Here is a 25,235-nt window from a genome sequence, read left to right as displayed (position 1 = left end):
AGGGGAGGGGCAGATAATCTCAATCCAAGAATATTAAAGGAACTAGCACATGAAATTGCAAGCCCAGTACCAAGGATTTTTAAGGAATTTGTAAACTCGGGAGTCGTACCCTATGATTTGAGAATTGCTAATATAGTACCTATTTTTTAAGAAAGGGAAAAGAACTGATCTGGGAAAGTACAGACCTGTTAGTTTGACCTCAACTATATAGAAGGTATTGGAACAAATTTTGAAAGAGAAAATAGTTAAGGATTTAGAAGTAAACAATAACTGGGATAAAATACAACATGGTTTTACAAAAGTTAGATCATGCCAGACCAACCTGATCTCTTTCTGTGAGAAGATAACTGATTTTGTTTAGACAAAGGAAATGCAGTAGATCTAATCTACCTGCATTTCAGTAAGGCATTCGATACAGATCCATATGGGAAATTATTAGTTAAAATGGAGAAGATGGGGAATAATCTGAGACTTGAAAGATGGATAAGGAACTTGTTAAGGAGGAGACTACAGTGAGTCACATTGAAAGGTAAACTATCAGGCTGGAGGGAGGTTACGAGTGGAGTTCCTCAGGGATTGGTCTTCGGACCAATCTTATTTAACATTTTTATTCATGACCTTGGCACAAAAACTGTGAGTGTGCTAATAAAATTTGTGGATGACACAAAGTTGGGAGGTATTGCCAGTATCATACAAGAAGATCTGGATGACCTTGAAAACTGGAGTAATAGAAATTAGATGCAATTTAATAGTGCAAAGTGCAAAGTCATGCACATAGGGACTAACAAGAAGAATTTTTGCTATAAAATGGGAACTTATCAGTTGTAAATGACAGAGGAGGAGAAAGATCTGGATAAATTGGTTGATCACAGGATGACTGTGAACTGCTAATGTGATACAGCTGTGAAAAAGGGCTAATGAGTCCTAGGATGCATGAGGCGAAATATTTCTAGTAGAAACAGTGAAGTGTTAGTAACATTATACAAGGCACTGGTGAGACCTCATCTGGAATACTGTGTGCAATTCTGGTCTCCCATGTTTAAGAAAGATTAATTCAAACTGGAACAAGTACAGAGAAGGGCTACAAGGATGATCAGAGAAATGGAATATCTCAAAGATCTTTGCTTGTTTAGCCTAACCAAAAGAAGGCTGAGGGGAGATATGATTGCTCTCTATAAATACATCAGACAGATAAATACCAGGGAGGGAAAACAGTTATTTAAACACCAGTGTGAACAGAAGAACAAATGGATATAAACCCATCAACAAGTTTAGGCTTGAAATTAGACAAAGGTTTCTGACCATCAGAGGAGTGAAGTTCTGGAACAGCTTTCCAAGGGGAGCAGTGCAGGCAAAAAACCTAACTGGCTTCAAGACTGAGCTTGATAAGTTTATGGAGGGGATGGTATGATGAGATGCCTACAATGACATATGGCCAATCTGTGACTGCTAGTAGCAAACATCCTCAGTGGCCACGGATGGGGCACTAGACGGAGAGGGAGCTGAATTACTACAGAGATTCTTTCCCTGGCTGCCTAGTGCCTCTTCCTCCAAACTCTTCCCTCCTACCACCTGTGCTCCTCCCTCCAAGTTTCATGCAGGTTGCTGCAGGATTGGCCCTCCCTATGCATTACCTTCCTCCATATCCACATCCCACTGAAATAATGAAACTGTCAATTTACAGAGGATGGCCTATTGGCACCGGAAACTGTAGTTTCTTGACATTTGGACGTAGACTGAAAGAGATAGGAATCACCACAGCTCTCATCGCTTTCAAACCGGGCTGCAAAACTCACTTCCTTGACTCACTTTTCCGTCAATGACTAGACAAACATGTGCAAACTTGAACTCAGGCCTTATCTCCAAGGATTTCAGGCACTGGTGACCAGCCATCAGTTTAGCTACACTAGTGTGAACCCCTAGCATAGACAGGGAAAGATGCTATTTGCTGTTCTTTGTACTGATGCAGTTATCACTCCTTGAAACTGGAATAAAATGCACGAGTACGAATTGCAGCTTAACCTGTTCATGATTTGCTCTGGTGCAGCTACACAGGTGGCTGGCACTGATGGCTGTGATGGGTACATTGCCAGTCTAGACAAGTCAACTCAACTCACTCCTTAAAAACACAAAGCATCCAAATATTTATTCAAGTTTCCTCTTAAAGGTGGTGAGACGAGTGGTGTTTTTTTGTATTGGTCTTGTTGAATTATTTGGAAGGCCCTCAGACACTACAGAGGTGATGCCATATAATAATCTACAGATGGGTTTAAAAAAATACTGGGAACCCCTTACACAGGTCAACAAAGACTAAGCAATTTCCTGCCCACAGGAAATAAGCACCTCTCACACAAAGGCATGACATATTCACAGCATATCTGTACCAAATGGGAAATGGGGGGAAGCAGTTAGGGATCACCCATCATATACCACATTTCCCCATGCAAATGCTTAATCTACATTGGAATGCATCATGGCTGAATCACTACCGTCTCCTGATAGGCACACTTTAACCCTCCCTAAATAGGTCACATGGATGCCTCCACAAGTAAGGAGCCAATGGCAGTAGGGCATGGAAGTCAGCCATGCTGCCAAATGCTGGGTGTGCTTCTAGGAGTCTCACAAAGGCATCAAGAACACCCATGTATGTTTGAAGTTCCCGAGGTTTCTGATGACTTGCTAGCTGTCTAGGCATTTCTATAGCACCTAACACTTCAGGATGTAAGTGGACAGATCTGTCTCCTGCCTGTTTTGCCCAACCACTAATCCTGTACCTCCAGGGGAAATATACGGTGCAATTAATCTCAAGAAGCCACAGATTTTTCCATTGCAATATTGAGATGTGCTGGCAAAATCCCTATGCATCTCCTGCGGGAGTGCAAATGCACTCTGCTTCCAAGCAGTGTGTTTCTCAATAGACAGTAAAAGCAACTGTACATTCAGCACATGGCTGCAGAACCAGCTGCACAGCCTGCATGTGCTGCCTAGGGGATCTCGTCATGAGTCAGATAAAAAGGGAAGGTTTAGGCAGAAAAGAAGTTGCGTTTCCACATTCATGACTAGAACAAATAAGGGTGTAGCAGAAGTAGCAGGGATTAGCAGTAACTACTCCAGTCTCATAGTGTGAACAGGTCAGAAACAAGCTGACTTCAGAATTCTGCTATTTTCTCTCTCATTCGACAGAGCCATGAAGGACATCACACAGGATAATGATGGGATCCATTCTCACCTCATCTGCATGGGCCAATGGCCAGTTTACTAGAATCAAACAGCTCAACTGCAGCAGCTCAGTCAAAATGCCCAAGTCTGTGAATATGCTGGGCCTGAAATATACAGCGTGGCTGATGTCAACCCAGCGTGGGAAATGTAGTAATTCCAGTGGGTATTGTGTGTTCGCCAAGGGTGGGTGTGGAGGTGGTGATGCTGCTTACAGAGCTACTGGAAAGCCCTAGAAATGAGTGCTGTATAACACCCGTTACCATACTAGGGGTTGTGCCACATCATCACCCCTTCTGCCATAGCCGACATCCTCTAGAGCAGTGCTTCTCAAAGCCGGTCCACCGCTTGTTCAGGGAAAGCCCCTGGTGGGTCGGACCGGTTTGTTTACCTGCCGCGTCCACAGGTTCGGCCCATCGCAGCTCCCACTGGCCACGGTTCACTGCTCCAGGCCAATGGGGGCTGCGGGAAGGGTGGCCAGCACGTCCCTTGGCCCTCACCGCTTCCCGCAGCCCCCGTTGGCCTGGAGCAGCGAACCGCAGCCAGTGGGATCCACGATCAGCCGAACCTGCGGAAGCGGCAGGTAAACAAACCGGCCCGGCCCGCCAGGGGCTGTCCCTGCACAAGCGGCGGAACAAGTTTGGGAACCACTGCTCTATAGCTATTCAGTTCCCTTTCCAATAGTCTGAGACAACATCCTAGTAACACTTGTAGGACTATATAACTGTTACCAAGGGTGTATGTTAGGCCAGGGAGTGAGGATAGGTTGCCAGCCTGGACAGAGTCATGTGTGATTGGATACTTCTCAGTCATATGCAGGTCTCTTCCCCTTGAAGCCCCAAACATCACCTTCTTAAGAATATACAGCTGCTGGCAGCCAATGGAAGTGAACAGACCTACACTAGTACCTCCTTGCAGGGAGAACTGTGGGAGGTTCAGCTCCCTTGGACTTCTGACTATTGGGACTCTACCAGACTTGCTGAGGACACAAGATGTCTGGACCATCAGAAGAGGTGAGATTTACCTTGGATTTATTTTGTTTAATGTTCACCTTTCTCCTTGAAGAGAAGTGGTCTGGCAGGGAGCAAACCAGGGAAGCAATGGTGCAGCACCTTGGGAGTGCATTAACTGTGTAATTATTGCAGCTGCTCAGTGCTGGAGTACACCAACCCCTTAGGTGCCAGTAGCATGCCAAGCGTACCATGACTTGAAGGCAAGCATTGTACATGCTTCAGCAGCTAGGCCTTGTAGGCAGCTAGCCCTGGTGGGTCCCAGTAACCACACAGACTTATGGCTAAGGGGAAGGTTATTTTACCAGGGCTGTCAAGAAATGTTGCAAATACCCTAGATACAGAGTTATAGTCCAAAGCGAGCAACAGTTGTTCTTATTTTAGCCCCTGGCCGATCCAGTCGAGGGTTAGGTCTCTTCAGGCCCGGTGCCTGGAGTGCCCTCTCCAATCTAGTCTCTGTTCAAACAGCGGCTTGCAGGTTTCCAGACTAGATTCTGATAGTGTCTCTCACTGGGGTCCTTCTGCACTGACTAAGGGAAGATTAAAAAACCTGGGTATGTTTAGTTTTGAGAAAAGAAGACTGAGAAGGGGACCTAATAACAGGTTTCAAAGATGTTAAAGGCTGTTAAAAGAGGACAATGATCAATTGTTCTCCATGCCCACAGAAGGCAGAATAATAACTAATGGGCTGTAGCAAGAGAGATTTAGATTAGATATTAGGAAAATTTTTCTAACTATAAAGGATAGTTAAGTTCTGGAATAGATTACCAAGGGAGGTTGTGGAATCCCCCTCATTGCAAGTTTTAAAAAGAGGTTAAATACCTGTCAGGGATGGTCTAGGTATATTTGGTCCTGCCTCAGCACTAGGGGCTGAACTAGATGATCCCTTGAGGTCCCTTCCTGCCCTGCTTTCCTGTGATTCTAAGCTACCTTCCCTTTATTCATGACTGCATTGTAGAAATTATTCTAATTGCACTGCACAGTTGGAGTATTGCACAGGAATGTTACCTCGTCTTTCTGCAAAAAACTCATCACAGTTCATTATCATTTAGCTTTAGGTTGTTCAACAACTGTACAATCCCGTAATACTTTTTTTCGTAAAGAGTTGGAACTACTTCTCACCTGTTCTATTTTTGTTTTAAACCACAGTCACTAAGAGAACTGAGGATGTATGAGTGTCACATCGCCCTACCCAGATGCCATTGCCTCACAATTTCATAGCAACCACATTTCAGATTTTCAAGTATATCCTCTGCAACCATCAATGAATCACTTGGCACAGCTGAAGAATATTAACTATACTGAAAAGAAACACTGTGATATGTTTATGTTAACACAAGGGATTCAGCATATCTAGTATTTTCATCCTTACTAAATTGTTCTTTCACAACTTACCATTCATCAGTATTTTCCACTGTTTCGTGTCAGAGCCATATTGTTAAGTATGCAAAACAACTTCTGGCAAGAACTATTTTTCCAGTATTGACATGGATGACATTGTACTTGTCTGAGCTTGCTAGTCATTCTCACAGCCTCTGTCATGTTTAGCAAATATTCATTTGGAAGATAATTTGTACAGCTCTCTAGTTCACAGTTAATTCTATTAACAGTTGTTTCTTTCACTACAGAGGGGATGTACAATCAATGCATATAAATTAATTTACTATTCCAAGAAATTTATAGTTAATGCATACAAATAATGAAAGCTATTTTCAACCAGATTATAAGAATCACCACACTGGATCAGACCATTGGTCCATCTAGCCTAGTATCCTGTCTTCCAACAGTTGACCGGTGCCACATGCTCCAAGAGGGAACAAACAGAACCAGTCAATCTATTCAGTGATCCATCCTTTATCATCATCGTATCCCAGCTTCTGGCAGTCAGAGATTTAGGGACACTCAGAGTATGGGGTTGCATCCCTGACCATCTTGGCTAATGTCCTCCAATGGACCTGTCCTCCATGAACTTATCTAATTAGTTTTTGAACCCAGCTACACTTTTGGCCTTCACAACATCCCCTGGCAACAAGTTTCATGGGTTGACTGTGTGTTGTGTGAAGTACTTCCTTTTGTTTGTTTTAAACCTATTGCTTATTAATTTCATTTGGTGACCCCCCTTGTTCTTGTGTCATGCGAAGAAGTAAATAACATTTACCTATTCACTTTCTCCACACCAGTCACCATTTTATACACCTCTATCATATCCCCCATTAGTCATCTCTTTTCTAAGTTGAACGGTCCCAGTCTTTTTAACCTCTCCCCATAGAGAAGCTGTTCCATACCCCCAAACCGTTTTTGTTGCCCTTCTCTGTACTTTTTCCAATTCTAATATGTCTTTTTTGAGATGGGGCAACCAGTCGTGCATGCAGTATTCAAGGAGCGGGTGTACCATGGATTTATACAGTGGCATTATGATATTTTCTGTCTTATTATCTATCCCTTTCCTAACGGTTCCTAACATTGTTAGCTTTTTTGCTGCCACTGCACACTGAGCCGATGTTTTCAGAGAATGACTATCCACAATGACTCCAAGATCTCTTTCTTGAACTGTAACATGTAATTTAGACCCCCAGTATTTTGTATGATCCTCTGCTGATAAAGCAACTCTCCTTCATTTTGGCTCAAACAAATAAAGCTTAACCTAAGTCATATTTTATGAATCAAAATGTTTTTTCAGTTTCCTTAAATTCTAACATATGTTATTATAAGTAAAAGTATTTTTAAAACTTAATTTTCTTTCTATACTTATGCTGTACATTGACTTTTTTCACATCATTCAGTATTGTACAGATAATGAAAACAGACTGTTTTGTTCAATATCTTCATAAATGATCTGGAGGATGGTGTGGATTGCACTCTCAGCAAATTTGCGGATGATACTAAACTGGGAGGAGTGGTAGATACGCTGGAGGGGAGGGATAGGATACAGAGGGACCTAGACAAATTGGAGGATTGGGCCAAAAGAAATCTGATGAGGTTCAATAAGGATAAGTGCAGGGTCCTGCACTTAGGACGGAAGAACCCAATGCACAGCTACAGACTAGGGACCGAATGGCTAGGCAGCAGTTCTGCGGAAAAGGACCTAGGGGTGACAGTGGATGAGAAGCTGGATATGAGTCAGCAGTGTGCCCTTGTTGCCAAGAAGGCCAATGGCATTTTGGGATGTATAAGTAGGGGCATAGCGAGCAGATCGAGGGACGTGATCGTTCCCCTCTATTCGACATTGGTGAGGCCTCATCTGGAGTACTGTGTCCAGTTTTGGGCCCCACACTTCAAGAAGGATGTGGATAAATTGGAGAGAGTCCAGCGAAGGGCAACAAAAATGATTAGGGGACTGGAACACATGAGTTATGAGGAGAGGCTGAGGGAGCTGGGATTGTTTAGCCTGCAGACGAGAAGAATGAGGGGGGATTTGATAGCTGCTTTCAACTACCTGAAAGGGAGTTCCAAAGAGGATGGCTCTAAACTGTTCTCAATGGTAGCAGATGACAGAACGAGGAGTAATGGTCTCAAGTTGCAGTGGGGGAGGTTTAGGTTGGATATTAGGAAAAACTTTTTCACTAAGAGGGTGGTGAAACACTGGAATGCGTTACCTAGGGAGGTGGTAGAATCTCCTTCCTTAGAGGTTTTTAAGGTCAGGCTTGACAAAGCTCTGGCTGGGATGATTTAACTGGGAATTGGTCCTGCTTCGAGCAGGGGGTTGGACTAGATGACCTTCTGGGGTCCCTTCCAACCCTGATATTCTATGATTCTATGTTGGTTTTCACTCTAGCTTAAAGTCAATTTCATAATCAAGCTCTGTTGTTTTAATTTAGATGGACTATAGGGGCCCAGGTGTTAGCATAAGCCAGCTATTGTCCAACACGAAAAATTGTTAAACAAGGTCCAGAATTTGATATACAGTGGCCTTGGGCTGCTTAGTACCATGGCAAACACACCATTAAGGTTTTTTTTTAATCTTTTATTAAAGATAAAGAAAAGAAGGGGAAAACCAGTTGGCTTGAAACAGTGAACTGCAGCCCCTGGGAGCTGCGGGGGGCCATGCCTGTGGATGGTCAACATAAACAAAATGTCAAGCGGCCCACCAGCAGATTACCCTGATGGGACTCATGTCAAAAGTTGCCAATCCCTGTTATAGGCAATTGTGACCTCTTATTAACTTACATGTATTTGTTACAGTTAAGCTCACAATTTGTAGGCCCAATTACCACAACCGTTCTCATGCACTAGAACCTATTGCAATGTGTAGATGGCAAACCCTGCAAAGAGAATGTTTTTGTTTCCAGTTGACTTTTTATTTTCTTTTTCTTCTTCTTTAATTAATGGAAGCATTTCTGTTGAGCTTACATTTTGAAAAATTTATTTGGGTCAGTAAAACTAATTAGGCACTGCTATTGTTAGCATTCCCCTAGGATTTTTTCTTCCAACTGCATTTGTAAGTAAGTTTGGCAGGACTCAATTTCAATAACGTTTTGCCTGGTAAAGAATCAAATAAATGTTAACTACGAGGAAGGATATTGTTCTGCACATAAGACTGGATTTAGAGTCACTTTGAAACCACCCCAAATTCTCTTTTAACTTAAGCGCTGGAACAATGCCAGTTGCTCATTGTCTATGCATGACACATCTCCTGTCTTGACTAGACTTTCCAGATCTGTTTTGATGATCTGATGGCATATGGCAAACTCACGCTCTCCTTGTAACATTCGGGTGGGCTGCCTGGCTCATTGGACAGCTTTTACAGTGAAATATTACATGCTCTCCATTTCTCCTTTGAAAACCAAAGCATGTTCCTTTAATACTGTAGCTAGACGGCTATACTTTCCTCCACCAAGTGAGCTTTTCGCCAATTCAGCTGGATCTTTTTGATCCATCACTGGCTTCTCATGTATGGGAATAAAGACCATAATCAGAGACATTGGAGCTCTCTATCTATGGAGTTTAACCTGCATGTTTATAGTCCCCATCATTGTCAGTGGCTCTCCCATGAATGTCAACAGAGCAATTCATGTAGATTGGAAGATACGCCTTTTCTGATATAAGCAATACTGACGCTTCTATATTCACCTCCATTCAACTTGAAGGTTCTTCTAATAGTGGTGTTACCCAGAACCTGTAGCAAGGCCCTAATGTCATGAGGATGTGCATGGTCATATCTTCTCCAGAGCTATTCTTTCTATATTCTTCTTAGTTTTACTGCAGAAAATACAAGCTCCTTCTCTTCCCATGTCCCAGGGGCATGTTTTTGTCCTGTTTACTCGTATACGTTTTTCCTCTAGACATGTGTTTCTACTTGCAGACATATTCAGTGTGTCCCTTTCTATCCCAGTACCAGGAAGGTAGGTCTCCAAACCAAAGCATCACTTCTAAATAATCTCACTTGCTGCATCAGTGTCTGATATTTTGCTTCTGGTACATGAAGCCAGGCTCAGGTGAGCAGCACTTTTGTATTGTCTCTCTGCATGGATCACAGACCAGCGTGTCATCAGTATATGTCTGTTTCATTTGTTACACTACTTAGTAAGCAAGGCAAAGATGTGAACCTAGTCATACTGCCACAGTATTTATCTCATGACTCATCTCAAAACTCCCTAAGGAATCAAAATTTTAATTATAACATATTTAAAACTACAAACCTGTCAACCGTTAGAGAATAGACAACTCTATTGTATTTCTTACATAAAGCAAGAGTTATGTTAAATAAGGAACAAATTCTCATGCCAACTGAGGCCCTGATTAAGCAAAGTACTTGGAATTATACTTATTAAGTTTATGCTTAAAGTTAAGCATATGCTTAAGTACCATGAGGCCCAAATCATTTGAGCACATGCTTAACTTTAAGCGTGTGCTTTGTTGAATAGGAAGTGATTACTCACACATTTAAAGTTAAGCACATGCTTAAGTACCTTACTGAACTGGGGCCTTCAGATTACATTGCACTGATGAATACATGGAGAACCACTCCCAGGTTGTGGGATACATATTATGGTCAATAGCTTCAGGTACCCCACCAAAATGTGTCCTGCCCATAAGTAACATATCAACAGCTGCCAGCCTATCACTGTAGGTAACAGCACCGTAGAAACAGTATATCTCAAAATGATGTCACCACATCAGCCAGTTGGCATGATCCAATGTGTCAACACCACTAACAGAAGCAACAATTTCAGGCCAGTATATTCAACCGTGACATAGTTTAACACAAGATTGTTTTGCTGTCCAGAGGGTAGTTGAAGAGTTTAATCTGATAGGCTATTTTATCTCTGAGTCACAGTAGTTCCATACTAATAGTTAAGGCCCTACCAAATTTACAGCCATGAAAAAAATGTCACAGACCGTGAAATACGATCACCCCCATGAAATCTGGCTATTGTGGGGGGGGGGGGGGGGTCTACTGTTGGCTGGGCTCCAGCGGCTAGTCCTGGCCAGGCTGGGCAGGGACAGGATTTCCTCCTCCCCCAGCTGCAGGAAGCTCTGCGGATGTGCTGTCTTCAGAGCTGGGCTCCCAGTCAGCAGTTGTGGAGCTTCCTACTACAGCTTCCAGCGTGCTGCCCTTACTTCTGTGCTGCCTTCAAAGCTGAGCTGAAGTGAGAGCAGCCACTGAGCTTCCTGCAGCCAGGGGAGGCTCCTGGGGGTTGGGGGGGGGGGTCTGACCCAGCCCCAGGAACAGCCCCTGCAGGGGAAGAGGAAGTCCTGTCCCAACGCAGCCCGGTTGGGACTAGCAGCTGGACCCCGGCGCACAGTAGGAGCCCCCAGCTTGAGCATCCCTAGCCCTGTTCCTCCCCAGCTCTGGGCCCAGTGCTCCGGGATTAAAAGGACCTTGGGCAGGCTGTGGGAGGGGACCACAGCAGCCCCCTGACTATGGGATCCTGGGCAGTTGCCCATCTGTAAGGCTGACCCCACCCCCACCTCAAAAGCGACAACCCCGCATACCCTGCAACCCTCACTTCTGAGCTGATGCCCCCACTAGCAGCAATGCAGAAGTAAGGGTGGCAGTCCCACAACCCCCACCCCATCTCCCCCTTTTGGTCAGAACCCCCACAGTTACAACACTGTGAAATTTCAGATGTAAACATCTAAAAGCATAAAATTGACTATTTTTAAAATCCTGTGACTTTGAAATTGACCAAAATGGACCATGAATTTGGTAGGGCCCTACTTATAGTCTTCGGTGCTACCAGGACAGAACTCCTCCAATTCCCAACAAGCCCTGCTCTGAGAGCAAGAGCCTGGTACAGCTTGCTTGCTTCTGGCCCTGCCACTTTCTCAACCCTTTATCTCCAGTGCCTGTTTTATTGCCTTTCCATGTATCAAACAGAAAATCAGGAAAAGTATAAAAACTGACAAGAAACAGAGGTATATAAGCTGGGGTTAAAATTAAATAGACAATTTTTAAGTGTTGTGTTAAATCTTTTCCCCACTCCTCTCTATGTGGTATTGTTATAGATTCCTAGATTCCAAGGCCAGAAGGGTTCATTGTGATCACCTAAGCTGATTTCCTGTTTACAAAAGCCATATAACTTCCCCAAAATAATTCCTGTTTGAATTAGATCATGTCTTAAAAATATATATATGAGTTGAGTTAAATATATCTAAGTTGAGTTGCTATGAGTTGGGTTCAAACTTCGTTGAAACTGATGGGTGTGAATGCACCCTTCATCTAAGATATCTGCAAGAGACATTAAGGCGCCTCACCTAAAACAAGGCAGAATGGAGTCTGTCCAAAAATTAGCATCATAAGCCTGGAGGGTTCCACTGGATATTTTTTTACCAGAGATATTTTGTGGGTGGGTGTGTGAGAATGGTGTGGCCTTGGGAGAAGCCCTGTGTTCAGGGAAACAGGACTTTGTACATTCTCTGTAAATACACAAAATTGCATCAAACAGATACCTATCATCAATTTCTCCTCCTAACCGGAACAACCTGCTAGACCCTGAACTATGGCTAGCTGCTCAGGTCAAAAAGGGTAACAATATGCTGTCTGCTTAGAGCCTGAGTCTGAGCACTCACAGCCCCCACTGACGTTAGCACATTGCACAATCAGGTCCACACATTGCAAGTTCTTCGGGGCAGGAACTGGTCTGATCATATGTTGGTAAATTACCTGGTGCCCTCTTAGGCATTAAACAAATGTAAACAATAACAGCCCATACCAGGCAAGCCAGACTTGCTGTCAAGTGAAACAGAGACAGAGGAAGATAGGCTGGGAAATTAAAAGAGAAAGGAAGGGAAGAAGAGAGCAGCTTTTACAATAAATGTGCATTCTATTTTCCTTCCAGGAACAAAACAACAGAGTATCTGAAGGGGCACTGTGAGCCCAAGAATATTCAGCCTCAGACAAGATGAGGAGGGGAAACGAGCTGCTGTAACAAGTTTAAAAGCAATCTAGAAAGTGCTGAACTGTCTTAAACACTTTCTGTGTGTATCATCTGTTATTTCAACACTTGCCTGTATTTATTAAAACAGAATGATTTACTGTGTTAATATAACTATACAGTGTTATACAAACATCTGTATCATAAGTGTCCAACAAATCTTTTCTAAAAGCCATGTTAGCTTCACGTCCAACAATTTATAGCTGGATGAGGTCTCTGTTGAAGGTAGACAAATTCATACTTTCACTTGTGACCTCATAAATCATTACTGCACACTTATACGTTCCCTGAACTGATTTTTCCAGAGAAGAGAGGGGAGAAAATAGTCAGCCTCCTATTACCCAAACTGAAATATCCCACTGCCCATCATTATACTGTGTAGTTCTGTGTGATGATGTCATATGACAAAGTTTTACTCAGCATGGGTTCATATCTATATTATATTGTAGTGTGTGGGAAAGTTTTGAAATAAGAGGAGAATCAGTCACTATAATGAGGAAAATCAGGGCGATAGTTTTAAGCAAAATGATCTTGGGGAACGGTTTGGATGATTCGGGGACTTCATAGTGGAATGGGTCCTTCTATGTTTGTGGCAGCTATTCTCAGTCACCCTCTCATGGAATGAGTTTGGGGTGTTCAGCCTATTTTCTAGTGAATATGTGCTCTGTTCTACATCTCCAAGGTCCTGATCCAAAGTCCACTGAAATCAATGGGAGCCCTTCCACTGACTTCAATTAACTTTGGGATCTGGGCCCAAAGGTGGGCAATTTAACAATAACAACGCTCTTTTGGAGCAGATCCAAGGTATGAAGCACCTCAGTGCTCCAGCTATTCCTAGCAGCCAGACTTGCCAGCATTGGCTATAGCCACCTGAGCATACATTACAGCAGCTCTCAAACTACTCTAAACTTACAACATAAACAGGAGCAGTCATCAGCCAGCGCCAGAATTCAGGAGTCATAAAGGTGGCCTTCAACCCTTTAGCCATACAGCTCAGACTCTGGGCCATAGCCTCAAAACAAAGAGAGACTTTCTCACTCAACTCTTCTGAGTGATAGCCACCTCATTATGTGATCAGGGCAGCCTCCTCCCCACACTGGCCCCACACTTTTTCTCAGTCTGCCTAATATATATAAAGCAATGGGGCTTGGTTGCTTTATGAGAGGCTTTGACACTTCATATGCTCCTGCCTGGTCTCTGAATCCTTCCAATAAATATAGGAAAGAGAGTGGGTTTCTGTACTGGACTCATGAGGTCCTAGTGTCCAGAGTCCTTTAAAGATCCACACAGGTACCATATAAAATGACACTCCCCTACTACACATATTATTTTCAAAGTGCTTATAATGAGTTAATGGGTGCACACACACACAAATCATTAACTATTCAGCAAACGGTTCCACCTTTAACTATATTTAGATGGAAATAGGATTTTTCTTCTTTTATTGACCATACTTGGTAAAACAAGTCCAATAAAATTCATGTTTTAATGTATTTTTAACAGCCCTGATATTTCGGGGAGGAGGGGAAGAATAATCTTCATGTAAATCTCTCTAGGCCAGTGATTCTCAACTGGGGGTATGTGTATCTCTGTGGTTATGCAGAGGTCTTCCAGGGGGTACACCAACTCATCGAGATATTTCCCTAGTGTTACAACAGGCTACATAAAAAGCACTAGCAAAGTTAGTACAAACTAAAATTTCATACAGACAAAATGAGAAAGTAAGCAATTTTTCAGTAATATTTCAGTAATACACTTTTGTATTTTTATGTCTGATTTTGTAAGCAAGTAGTTTTTAAGTGAGGTGAAACTTGGGGCATGCAAGAAAAAATCATCTTCCTGAAAGGGGTACAGTAGTCTGGAAAGGTTGAGACCCACTGCTCTAGGCTGTTCCTGCCAACTCACCTTTTTCAAAGGTAACTTCTCCATGTAGCACAGTATCATTCCCTCTGAGTACTTCACCTCTCACTGTGACTTGTGGAAGGCTGTCTGTCAACAGAGCTACCCCGATTGTCACATTTGCACCAGGCCTAATGTTCCGGGGACCTGTCACCAGAAATGTGGGTCTGGAAAACATAAAAGGGGAAGAGGAGTAAATCAAATCCACTCATCACAGTCTGGTATTTAATAATCTTGTTTTACAAAAGGCAATAACTATGTTGGTGACAAATTCTATATTTCTGCTGTTACACACACACCCTATTGTTCTTATATACAATGCTAGAAGTTTAAATAATCAGATGGGTGAACTAGAGTGCCTTGTATTAAATGAGGATATTGATATAACAGGCATCACAGAAACTCGGTGGAATGAGGATAGACAACGAGGCACAGTAATACCAGGATACAAAATATATTGGAAGGACAGAACAGGTCGTGCAGGTGGGGGAGTGGCACTATATGTGGAAAAAAAACATAGAATCAAATGAACTAAAAATCTTAAATGAACGAAACTGTACCATTGAATCTCTATAGTAATAGTAATTCCATGCTGGAATAATAAGATAGTAATTCCATGCTGGAATAATAAGAATATAGCAGTAGGGATGTATTACCAACCACCTGATCAGGATGGTGATAGTGACTGTGAAATGCTCAGTGAGATTAGAGAGGCTATTAAAATAAAAAACTCAATAATAATGAGGGATTTCAACTATCCCCATATTGACTGGGTACAAATCACCTCAGGACAGGATGCAGAGATAAAGTTTCTTGACAACTTAAATGACTGCTTCTTGGAGCAGCTAGTCCTGGAACCCCAAGAGGAGAGGAAATTCTTGATTTAGTCCTAAGTGGAGCACTGAATCAGGTCCAAGAGGTGAATATAGCTGGACCCCTTGGTAATAGTGACCATAATATAATTAAATTTAAATTCCCTGTGGCGGGGAAAACACCACAGCAGCCCAACACTGTAGCAGTTAATTTCAGAAAGGAGAACTACACAAAAATGAGGAGGTTTGTTAAACAGAAATTAAAAGGTACAGCACCAAAAGTAAAATCCCTCCAAGCTGCGTGGAAACTTTTTAAATAGATTTTATTTAAATACATTTAATAGAGGCTCAACTTAAATGTATACCCCAAACTGAAAAACATAGTAAGAGAACCAAAAAAGAGCCACCATGGTGAAACAACAAAGTAAAAGAAGCAATGAGAGGCAAAAAGATATCCTTTAAAAAGTGGAAGTTAAATCCTAATGCGGAAAATAGAAAGGAGCATAAACTCTGGAAAATGAAGTGTAAAAATATAATTAGGAAGGCCAAAAAAGAATTTGAAGAACAGCTAGCCAAAGACTCGAAAAGTAATAGCAAAAATTTTTAAATACATCAGAAGCAGGAAGCCTGCTAAACAACCAGTGGGGCTACTGGACAATCGAGATACTAAGCCCTGGTATACACTAGGACTTTAGGTCGAATTTAGCAGCGTTAAATCGATGTAAACCTGCACCCGTCCACAAGATGAAGCCCTTTATTTCGACTTAAAGGGCTCTTAAAAATCGATTTCCTTACTCCACCCCTGACAAGTGGATTAGCGCTTAAATCGGCCTTGCCGGCTCGAATTTGGGGTACTGTGGACACAATTCGACAGTATTGCCCTCCGGGAGCTATCCCAGAGTGCTCCATTGTGACCGCTCTGGACAGCACTCTCAACTCAGATGCACTGGCCAGGTAGACAGGAAAAGAACCGCGAACTTTTGAATCTCATTTCCTGTTTGGCCAGCGTGGCAAGCTGCAGGTGACCATGCAGAGGTCATCAGCAGAGGTGACCATGATGGAGTCCCAGAATCGCAAAAGAGCTCCAGCATGGACTGAACGGGAGGTACGGGATCTGATCGCTGTATGGGGAGAGGAATCCGTGCTATCAGAACTCCGTTCTAGTTTTCGAAATGCCAAAACATTTGTCAAAATCTCCCAGGGCATGAAGGACAGAGGCCATAATAGGGACCTGAAGCAGTGCCGCGTGAAACTTAAGGAGCTGAGGCAAGCCTACCAGAAAACCAGAGAGGCAAACAGCCCCTCCGGGTCAGAGCCCCAAACATGCCGCTTCTATGATGAGCTGCACGCCATTTTAGGGGGTTCAGCCACCACTACCCTAGCCGTGTTGTTTGACTCCTTCAATGGAGATGGAGGCAATACGGAAGCAGGTTTTGGGGGCGAAGAAGATGATGATGATGAGGTTGTAGATAGCTCACAGCAAGCAAGCGGAGAAACCGGTTTTCCCGACAGCCAGGAACTGTTTCTCACCCTGGACCTGGAGCCAGTACCCCCCGAACCCACCCAAGGCTGCCTCCTGGACCCAGCAGGTGGAGAAGGGACCTCCGGTGAGCATACCTTTTAAAATACTATACATAGTTTAAAACCAAGCATGTGAAAGGATTACTTTGGCATTCGTGGCTCTCCTGGATGTACTCCCAAAGCCTTTGCAAAAGGTTTCTGGGGAGGGCAGCCTTATTGCGTCCTCCATGGTAGGCCATTTTACCACTCCAGACCAGTAACACGTACTTGGGAATCATTGTAGAACAAAGCATTGCAGTGTATGTTTGCTGGCGTTCAAACAACATCCGTTCTTTATCTCTCTGTGTTATCCTCAGGAGAGTGAGATATCATTCATGGTCACCTGGTTGAAATAGGGTGCTTTTCTTCAGGGGACACTCAGAGGAGCCCGTTCGTGCTGGGCTGTTTACCTGTGGCTGAACATAAATGTTCCCCGCTGTTAGCCACGGAGAGGAGGGAGGGTTGAGGGGATAGCCACGCGGTAGAGGGAGGCAAAATGCGACCTTGTAATGAAAGCACATGTGCTAGTATGTAATGTTAACAGCAAGGTTTACCCTGAAAGAGTGTAGCCACTGTTTTATAAAATGTGTCTTTTTAAATACCGCTGTCCCTTTTTTTTTCTCCACCAGCTGCATGTGTTTCAATGATCACAGGATCTTCTCCTTCCCAGAGGCTAGTGAAGATTAGAAAGAAAAAAAAACGCACTCGTGATGAAATGTTCTCTGAGCTCATGCTGTCCTCCCACACTGACAGAGCACAGACGAATGCGTGGAGGCAAATAATGTCAGAGTGCAGGAAAGCACAAAATGACCGGGAGGAGAGGCGGTGGGCTGAAGAGAGTAAGTGGCGGGCTGAAGAGAGGGCTGAAGCTCAAATGTGGCGGCAGCAGCGTGATGAGAGGAGGCAGGATTCAATGCTGAGGCTGCTGGAGGACCAAACCAGTATGCTCTAGTGTATGGTTGAGCTGCAGCAAAGGCAGCTGGAGCACAGACTGCCACTACAGCCCCTGTGTAACCAACCGCCCTCCTCCCCAAGTTCCATAGCCTCCACACCCAGACGCCCAAGAACGCAGTGGGAGGGCCACCGGCCAACCAGCCACTCCGCCACAGAGGATTGCCCAAAAAAAAAGAAGGCTGGCATTCAATAAATTTTAAAGTTGTAAACTTTTAAAGTGCTGTGTGGCATTTTCCTTCCCTCCTCCACCACCCCTCCTGGGCTACCTTGGTAGTCATCCCCCTATTTATGTGATGAATGAATAAAGAATGGATGAATGTGAAGCAACAATGACTTTATTGCTTCTGCAAGCAATGATTAAAGGGAAGAGGGGAGGGTGGTTAGCTTGCAGGGAAGTAGAGTGAACCAAGGGGCGGGGGGTTTCATCAAGGAGAAACAAACAGAACTTTCACACCGTAGCCTGGCCAGTCATGAAACTGGTTTTCAAAGCTTCTCTGATGTGTACTGCGCCCTCCTGTGCTCTTCTAACCCCCCTGGTGTCTGGCTGCGCGTAACCAGCAGCCAGGCGATTTGCCTCAACCTCCCACCCCGCCATAAACGTCTCCCCCTTACTCTCACAGATATTGTGGAGCACACAGCAAGCAGTAATAAGTAATAAGAGTGGGGTGGGAGGAGGTATTGTTTCATGGTCTCTGTGTATATAATGTCTTCTGCCGTTTCCACAATATGCATCCGATGAAATGAGCTGTAGCTCACGAAAGCTCATGCTCAAATAAATTGGTTAGTCTCTAAGGTGCCACAATTACTCCTTTTCTTTTTGCGAATACAGACTAACACGGCTGTTACTCTGAAACCAGTAATAACAGTGGGAATATTAGTTTCGCTGAGGTCTGAGCAAGTCAGTAAACTGCGCCAGCGCGCCTTTAAACATCCAAATGCACATTCCACCACCATTCTGCACTTGCTCAGCCTGTAGCTGAACAGCTCCTGACTACTGTCCAGGCTGCCTGTGTACGGCTTCATGAGCCATGGCATTAAGGGGTAGGCTGGGTCCCCAAGGATACATATAGGCATTTCAATGTCCCCAACAGTTATTTTCTGGTCTGGGAATAAAGTCCCTTCCTGCAGCTTTTGAAACAGATCAGAGTTCCTGAAGATGCGAGTGTCATGTACCTTTCCCGGCCATCCCACGTTGATGTTGGTGAAACGTCCCTTGTGATCCACCAGAGCTTGCAGCACTACTGAAAAGTACCCCTTGTGGTTTATGTACTCGCCGGCTTGGTGCTCCGGTGCCAAGATAGGGATATGGGTTCCGTCTATGGCCCCACCACAGTTAGGGAATCCCATTGCAGCAAAGCCATCCACTATGACCTGTACATTTCCCAGGGTCACTACCTTGATATCAGCAGATCTTTGATTGCATTGGCTACTTGAATCACAGCAGCCCCAACAGTAGATTTGCCCACTCCAAATTGATTCCCAACTGACCGGTAGCTGTCTGGCGTTGCAATCTTCCACACGGCTATCACCACTCGCTTCTCAACTGTGAGGGCTGCTCTCATCTTGGTATTCATGCGCTTCAGGGCAGGGGAAAGCAAGTCACAAAGTTCCATGAAAGTGCCCTTATGCATGCGAAAGTTTCGCAGCCACTGAGAATCGTCCCAGACCTGCAACACTATGCGGTCCCACCAGTCTGTGCTTGTTTCCCGAGCCCAGAATCGGCGTTCCACAGCATGAACCTGCCCCATTAGCACCATGATGCATGCATTAGCAGGGCCCATGCTTTCAGAGAAATCTATGTCCATGTCCTCATCACTCACGTTACCGCGCTGACGTCGCCTCCTCGCCCGGTATCGCTCTGCCAGATTCTGGTGCTGCATATACTGCTGGATAATGCGTGTGGTGTTTAATGTGCTCCTAATTGCCAAAGTGAGCTGAGCAGCCTCCATGCTTGCCTTGGTATGGCGTCCGCACAGAAAAAAGGCGCGGAACGAATGTCTGCCGTTGCTCTGACGGAGGGAGGGGCGACTGACGACATGGCTTACAGGGTTGGCTTCAGGGAGCTAAAATCAACAAAGGGGGTGGCTTTACATCAAGGAGTATTTCAGGCAGGACTTCACGGAGGGTTCCAATAAGAAATGGTGCACCTAAGTTATTGTTCTTATTGGAACAAGGAGGTTAGTCTGGCCTCTGATTGATACGTGGCTAGATTTACCTCGCTGCACCTTCTCTGTGAGTGACTGCAGTGTGACCTAGAGGAATGAGTCCCCTAGACAGGGGTGTGGGGGAGGCAAATGAGTACAAAACAAATCTGGTCTATTTCTTGTTTTGATCCACTCCATCTATCTTTTACATCTTTGGCTGGCAGCAGACGGTGCAGAAGGACTGCATGCCATCCACATCTCATGGCTGCCTGGCAGAAGATGATGCAATAGGACTGCTAGCAATCCGTATTACCTGCCTGCTCACCATAACACGGTTCAATAGGACTGACTGCAGGACTAAAGAGAATGACCTGGTCAAGTCACTCCAAACTTAATCCCTGCGCCCATGTCTGTCCAGGCGCTCCCGGCCGACGTAGCCAGGAGCACCTCGGACATGACGATGATGGCTACCAGTCATATTGCACCGTCTTCTGCCAGAAGGCAATGGGTTGCTGCTACTGTGTAGCAATGCAGTACCGTGTCTGCCAGCATCCAGGAGACATACGGTGACGGTTACCTGAGCGGGCTCCATGCTTGCTGTGGTATGGCGTCTGCACAGGTAACTCAGGAAAAAAGGCGCGAAAAGATTGTCTGCCCTTGCTTTCACGGAGGGAGGGAGGAAACGGGGGCCTGACGATATGTACCCAGAACCACCCGCGACAATGTTTTAGCCCCATCAGGCATTGGGATCTCAACCCAGAATTCCAATGGGCAGCGGAGACTGCAGGAACTGTGGGATAGCTACCCACAATGCAACACTCTGGAAGTCGACGCTAGCCTCGCTACTGTGGAAGCACTCCGCCAAGTTAATGCACTTAATGCACTTAGAGCATTTTCTGTGGGGACACACACACTCGAATATATAAAACCGATTTCTAAAAAACCGACTTCTATGAATTCGACCTGATTTTGTAGTGTAGACATACCCTAATGGAGCAATCAAGGACAATACGGCCATTGCAGAGAAACTAAATGAATTCTTTGCATCGGTCTTCACGGTTGAGGATGTGAAGGAGACTCCCAAACCTGAGCCATTCTTTTTAGGTGACAAATCTGAGGAACTGTCCCAGATTGAGGTGTCATTAGAGGAGGTTTGGGAACAAATTGATAAACTAAACAGTAATAAGTCACCGGGACCAGATGGTATTCACCCAAGAATTCTGAAGGAACGCAAATGTGAAATTGCAGGACTACTAACTGTCGTCTGTAACCTATCATTTAAATCAGCTTCTGTACCAAATGACTGGAGGATAACTAATGTGACGCCAATTTTTAAAAAGGGCTCCAGAGGTGACCCCGGCAACTACAGGGTGTTAAACCTGACTTCAGTACCGGGCAAACCGGTTGAAACTATAGTAAAGAACAAAACTGTCAGACACATAGATGAACATAATTTGTTGGGGAATAGTCAACATAGTTTTTGTAAAGGGAAATCATGCCTCACCAATTTACTAGAATTCTTTGGGAAGTGGGGGTGGTCAAGAAGCACGTGGACAAGGGGAATCCAGTGGATATAGTGAATTTAGATTTTCAGAAAGCCTTTGATAAGGTCCCTCACCAAAGGCTCTTGAACAAAGTAAGCAGTCATGGAATAAGAGGGAAGGTTCTCTCATGGATTGATAATTGGTTAAAAATAGGAAACAAAGGGTAGGAATAAATGGTCAGTTTTCAGAATGGAAAGAGGTAACTAGTGGTGTCCCCAGGGTCTGTACTGGGCCCAGTCCTATCTAACATATTCACAAATGATCTGGAAAAGGGGGTAAATAGTGAGGTGGCAAAATCTGCAGATGATACAAAATTATTCAAGATAGTTAAGTCCCCGGCAGACTGCAAAGACCTACAAAAGGATCTCTCAAAACTGAGTGACAGAGCAACAAAATAGCAGATGAAATTCAATGTTGATAAATGTAAAGTAATGCACATTGGAAAACATAATCCCAACTACACATATAAAATGATGGGGTCTAAATTAGCTGTTACCACTCAAGAAAGAGATCTTGGAGTCATTGTGGATAGTTCTCTGAAAACATCCACTCAATGTGCAGCGGCAGTCAAAAAAGCAAACAGAATGTTGGAAATCATTAAGAAAGGGATAATAATAAGCTAGAAAATATCATATTGCCTCTATATAAGTCCATGGTACACCCACATCTTGAATACTGCATGCAGATGTGGTCGCCCCATCTCAAAAAAGATACATTGGAATTGGAAAAGGTTTAGAAAAGGGCAACAAAAATTATTAGGGGTATGGAACGGCTGCCGTATGAGGAACGATTAATAAAACTGGGACTTTTCAGCTTGGAAAAGAGATGACTAAAGGGGAATATGATAGATGTCTATAAAATCACGACTGGTGTGGAGAAAGTAAATAAGGAACTGCTATTTACTCTTTCTCATAACACACAAACTAGGAGTCACCAAATGAAATTAATAGGCGGCAGGTTTAAAACAAACAAAGGAAGTATTTTTTCACACAACGCACAGTCAACCTGTGGAACTCCTTGCCAGAGGATGTTGTGAAGGCCAAGACTATAATAGGGTTCAAAAAAGATCTAGATAAATTAATGGAGGCTATTAGCCAGGATAGGGAAGGGATGGTGTCCCTAGCCTCTTTTGCCAGAAGCTGGGATTGAGTGACCGGGGATGGATCACTTGATGATTACATGTTCTGTTCATTTCCTCTGGGGCACTTGGCATTGATACTGGGCTAGACAGACCTTTGGTCTGACCCATTATGGCTATTCTTATGTTCACCCTACTGCATGTTGAGTCAGAGGCTTATACAAACAATGTAGGCCAAAAGCCTAATGGGTAGAAATTGCCTCAAGTAAATTGTACTCCATTTTGCTAGCCTTGAATTAGTAAGAAGAAATAGTTCTGAGTTTATTCTTTGCTGGGTGTGTGTGTGTGTGTTACTAATTAACTGAAAAAAGACAACTGGGCTGGATGGTCAAGAGAGGAGTGGAGGAGTCAAGAGGCAACAACTTTATTAGATGGCAGATTGATGACCCTAAAGCAAAGGCATACACCCCAAGGACAAGATAAGGAGTTGAGCCAGAGGGACGAGATAAGAAACAGCTGCAGATACTCCTGGTAACAACTCAAAATAATGCTGATTAAGAACAACCTTGAATACCTCATGATTGACAGCTCTGGTGTGACACAGCAAGGTCCATAGGTTTGTATGGGAACTTATTATGATAAAAGAAGAGTGTGTTGCCATGGGACTTTGGGTTTGTTCTGCATCAACAATGGAGCTTTGAATGCATTTAACAGAGACCCAGCTCCCCTCCCTTGTGTGCAGTTTCAGCTGGGCACTGGAACTGACTAAGCAACACTAAGGACTGGTAACTTTTAGATCCACCTGCAGAACCTTGGGGAGTGGGGGGGTGAATGGAAGCATATGCTGATATTAATGCTTAAATTGTACTCTCAGTAAATGCAGCGTATTGCCTTATCCCCTTTTAAAAGATTGTGTGTGCTGCTTATAAGCATAACAGCATTACTGTACAAGCCCAATCATTTCACCTCCCTCTAACAGAGGGAAATTACACTGAAGATACTTTATTGATAGGGTAGTGTCAGTGCCAATGTCCAGTTTAACTCATTCGTTCTTTGCTACCTACCAAAATGGGAATCAAGTCCGGAAGCAAACTTACAAATTAATTTCTGGTAACACAGAAGTTACTCTTTGCAGGCAAACCTCAATGCCAGTGCAGAGACCCACTAATGTCAATGGAACCTTAGGCGGGCACAGGGGGTCCACCCGCACAAAGGAACCTGCAGGATCGGGGCCCGTTGTGCCTCATCTTCCTCCACCGACTTCAGTGGGAGGAGGCTAAGGCCCCAAGCTTAAAAAAATGCAACTTAAATCCCAAAGAAGCACCTAAAAGCTGTGGTTTGTCTGTGAAACTCCTAGAAAATAAACAAGAAAGAAAACAGGGGAAGCCGCACACCCATCTCAATGCTGCAGGCTCAGGTAATTTTGTGTCACAACAGATTTAGCATGGGAGAGGGGAAATCACAGTGAAACACAAGAGGAGATCCAAAAAACGCATTCCCTATCTGGGAGGTTATTGAACATAAAGCACCCTTCCCTCGCACAGAAAAGCAAAGGGATTTCTCTGGTTCCTCCTACCCATGACTCACTGCCTACCGGGGCGGGGGACGACACATTAATGTTACACGCAGTGCATGTGAAATGCACCGTACAGCAGTCGGAGTGGGCAAGCAGCTGGCTATAAAGTTTGCTCCATTTATTTGCAGGGCTGTGATCACCCTGGGAGGGAACGTCTCAGCGGGCCCCAGCTGAGGCCAAGGACTGGCCATCGCTTTCTGCGGTCCCGATCCTGCTCCACTGGAAACGGGAGGATCCGGCCGCCGCAGCACCGCGTTCAGGCCTGAGTGGGGCACCGCACGCACGGCGCCTTGCCTCCAGCCAGCCCCCCTCTTCCCGCCCCCCGCGGCTCGCCCTCGTCCATACCCCGCCGCAGCGGCAGCCGACGCTGCCAGGAGACACGAGACGAGATGAAGGAAGGAGAGCGGAGCGGAGCCGCTCGGTGCAGCCCGGCCTGGGAACAGCATCCTGCTCCGGGAGTGTGCAAAGCGGCTCGCGGGATGCTGCTGGCCTCCTCCCCTGGCTCCCGTCCCGCCGGAGCTGGCCGCAGGGCGGGGCGTGCCCGCTCGGGGAGTGAAAGAAGCTCCTTATTGCCGCCCCACCCCTCCCTCTCGCTTTACCCGGGGCTCTTCCCAACCTTCCTCCCTGCTGCGAGGGCTGCGGGCTCCAAAATAGACCGGCCCGCTCCCCCCGCCCTGACACGGCCTCTGGCCCTTCCCTGCCAGCAGGGGCGGCTGCAGAGCGCGGGGAAGGGATGTGGCGGCGTTTGAAGCCTGCCGGCCAAAGTGCGCTAGTCTCCATGAAGTGAGCTGTAGCTCAGGAAAGCTTATGCTCAAATAAATTGGTGAATCTCTAAGGTGCCACAAGTCCTCCTTTTCTTTTTGCGGATACAGACTAACACGGCTGCTACTCTGAAACACCACCAGGATGCCCCTGATAGCCAGCCCCACCTCTCCACCTGTCTAAGCCCTGCCAGCCGCCCCCAGTTAAAGAGGAGTTCAAGCTTGAAAGAAACTGGGCTGAGTGGAAAACATGCAATCATTGTCCTAGACTGTGAGTCAGACTTTCAGAGAGACGGCAACCAA

General features: G+C 44.8%; 1 protein-coding gene across 2 annotated transcripts in view; it reads right to left on the bottom strand.

The window, feature by feature from the left end:
* Positions 1 to 24,804, bottom strand: part of CD109 (CD109 molecule) — a 132,956-nt gene extending 108,152 nt beyond the window's left edge. For both annotated transcript variants that reach the window (XM_073336464.1, XM_073336465.1), the window contains exons 1-2: positions 24,517 to 24,804; positions 14,510 to 14,670 (exon numbers count right to left, since the gene is read on the bottom strand). In XM_073336464.1, the coding sequence (XP_073192565.1) occupies positions 14,510 to 14,670; positions 24,517 to 24,617 (262 nt within the window). In that variant the 5' untranslated portion in view covers positions 24,618 to 24,804. The remainder of the gene's footprint in view (positions 1 to 14,509; positions 14,671 to 24,516) is intronic.
* Positions 24,805 to 25,235: the final 431 nt, after the last annotated feature.

This window comes from Lepidochelys kempii, chromosome 3 (assembly GCF_965140285.1).
Source record: "Lepidochelys kempii isolate rLepKem1 chromosome 3, rLepKem1.hap1, whole genome shotgun sequence".
In the NCBI taxonomy this organism is placed as follows: Eukaryota; Metazoa; Chordata; order Testudines; family Cheloniidae; genus Lepidochelys; species Lepidochelys kempii.
This window is presented reverse-complemented; position numbering and strand designations above follow the sequence as displayed.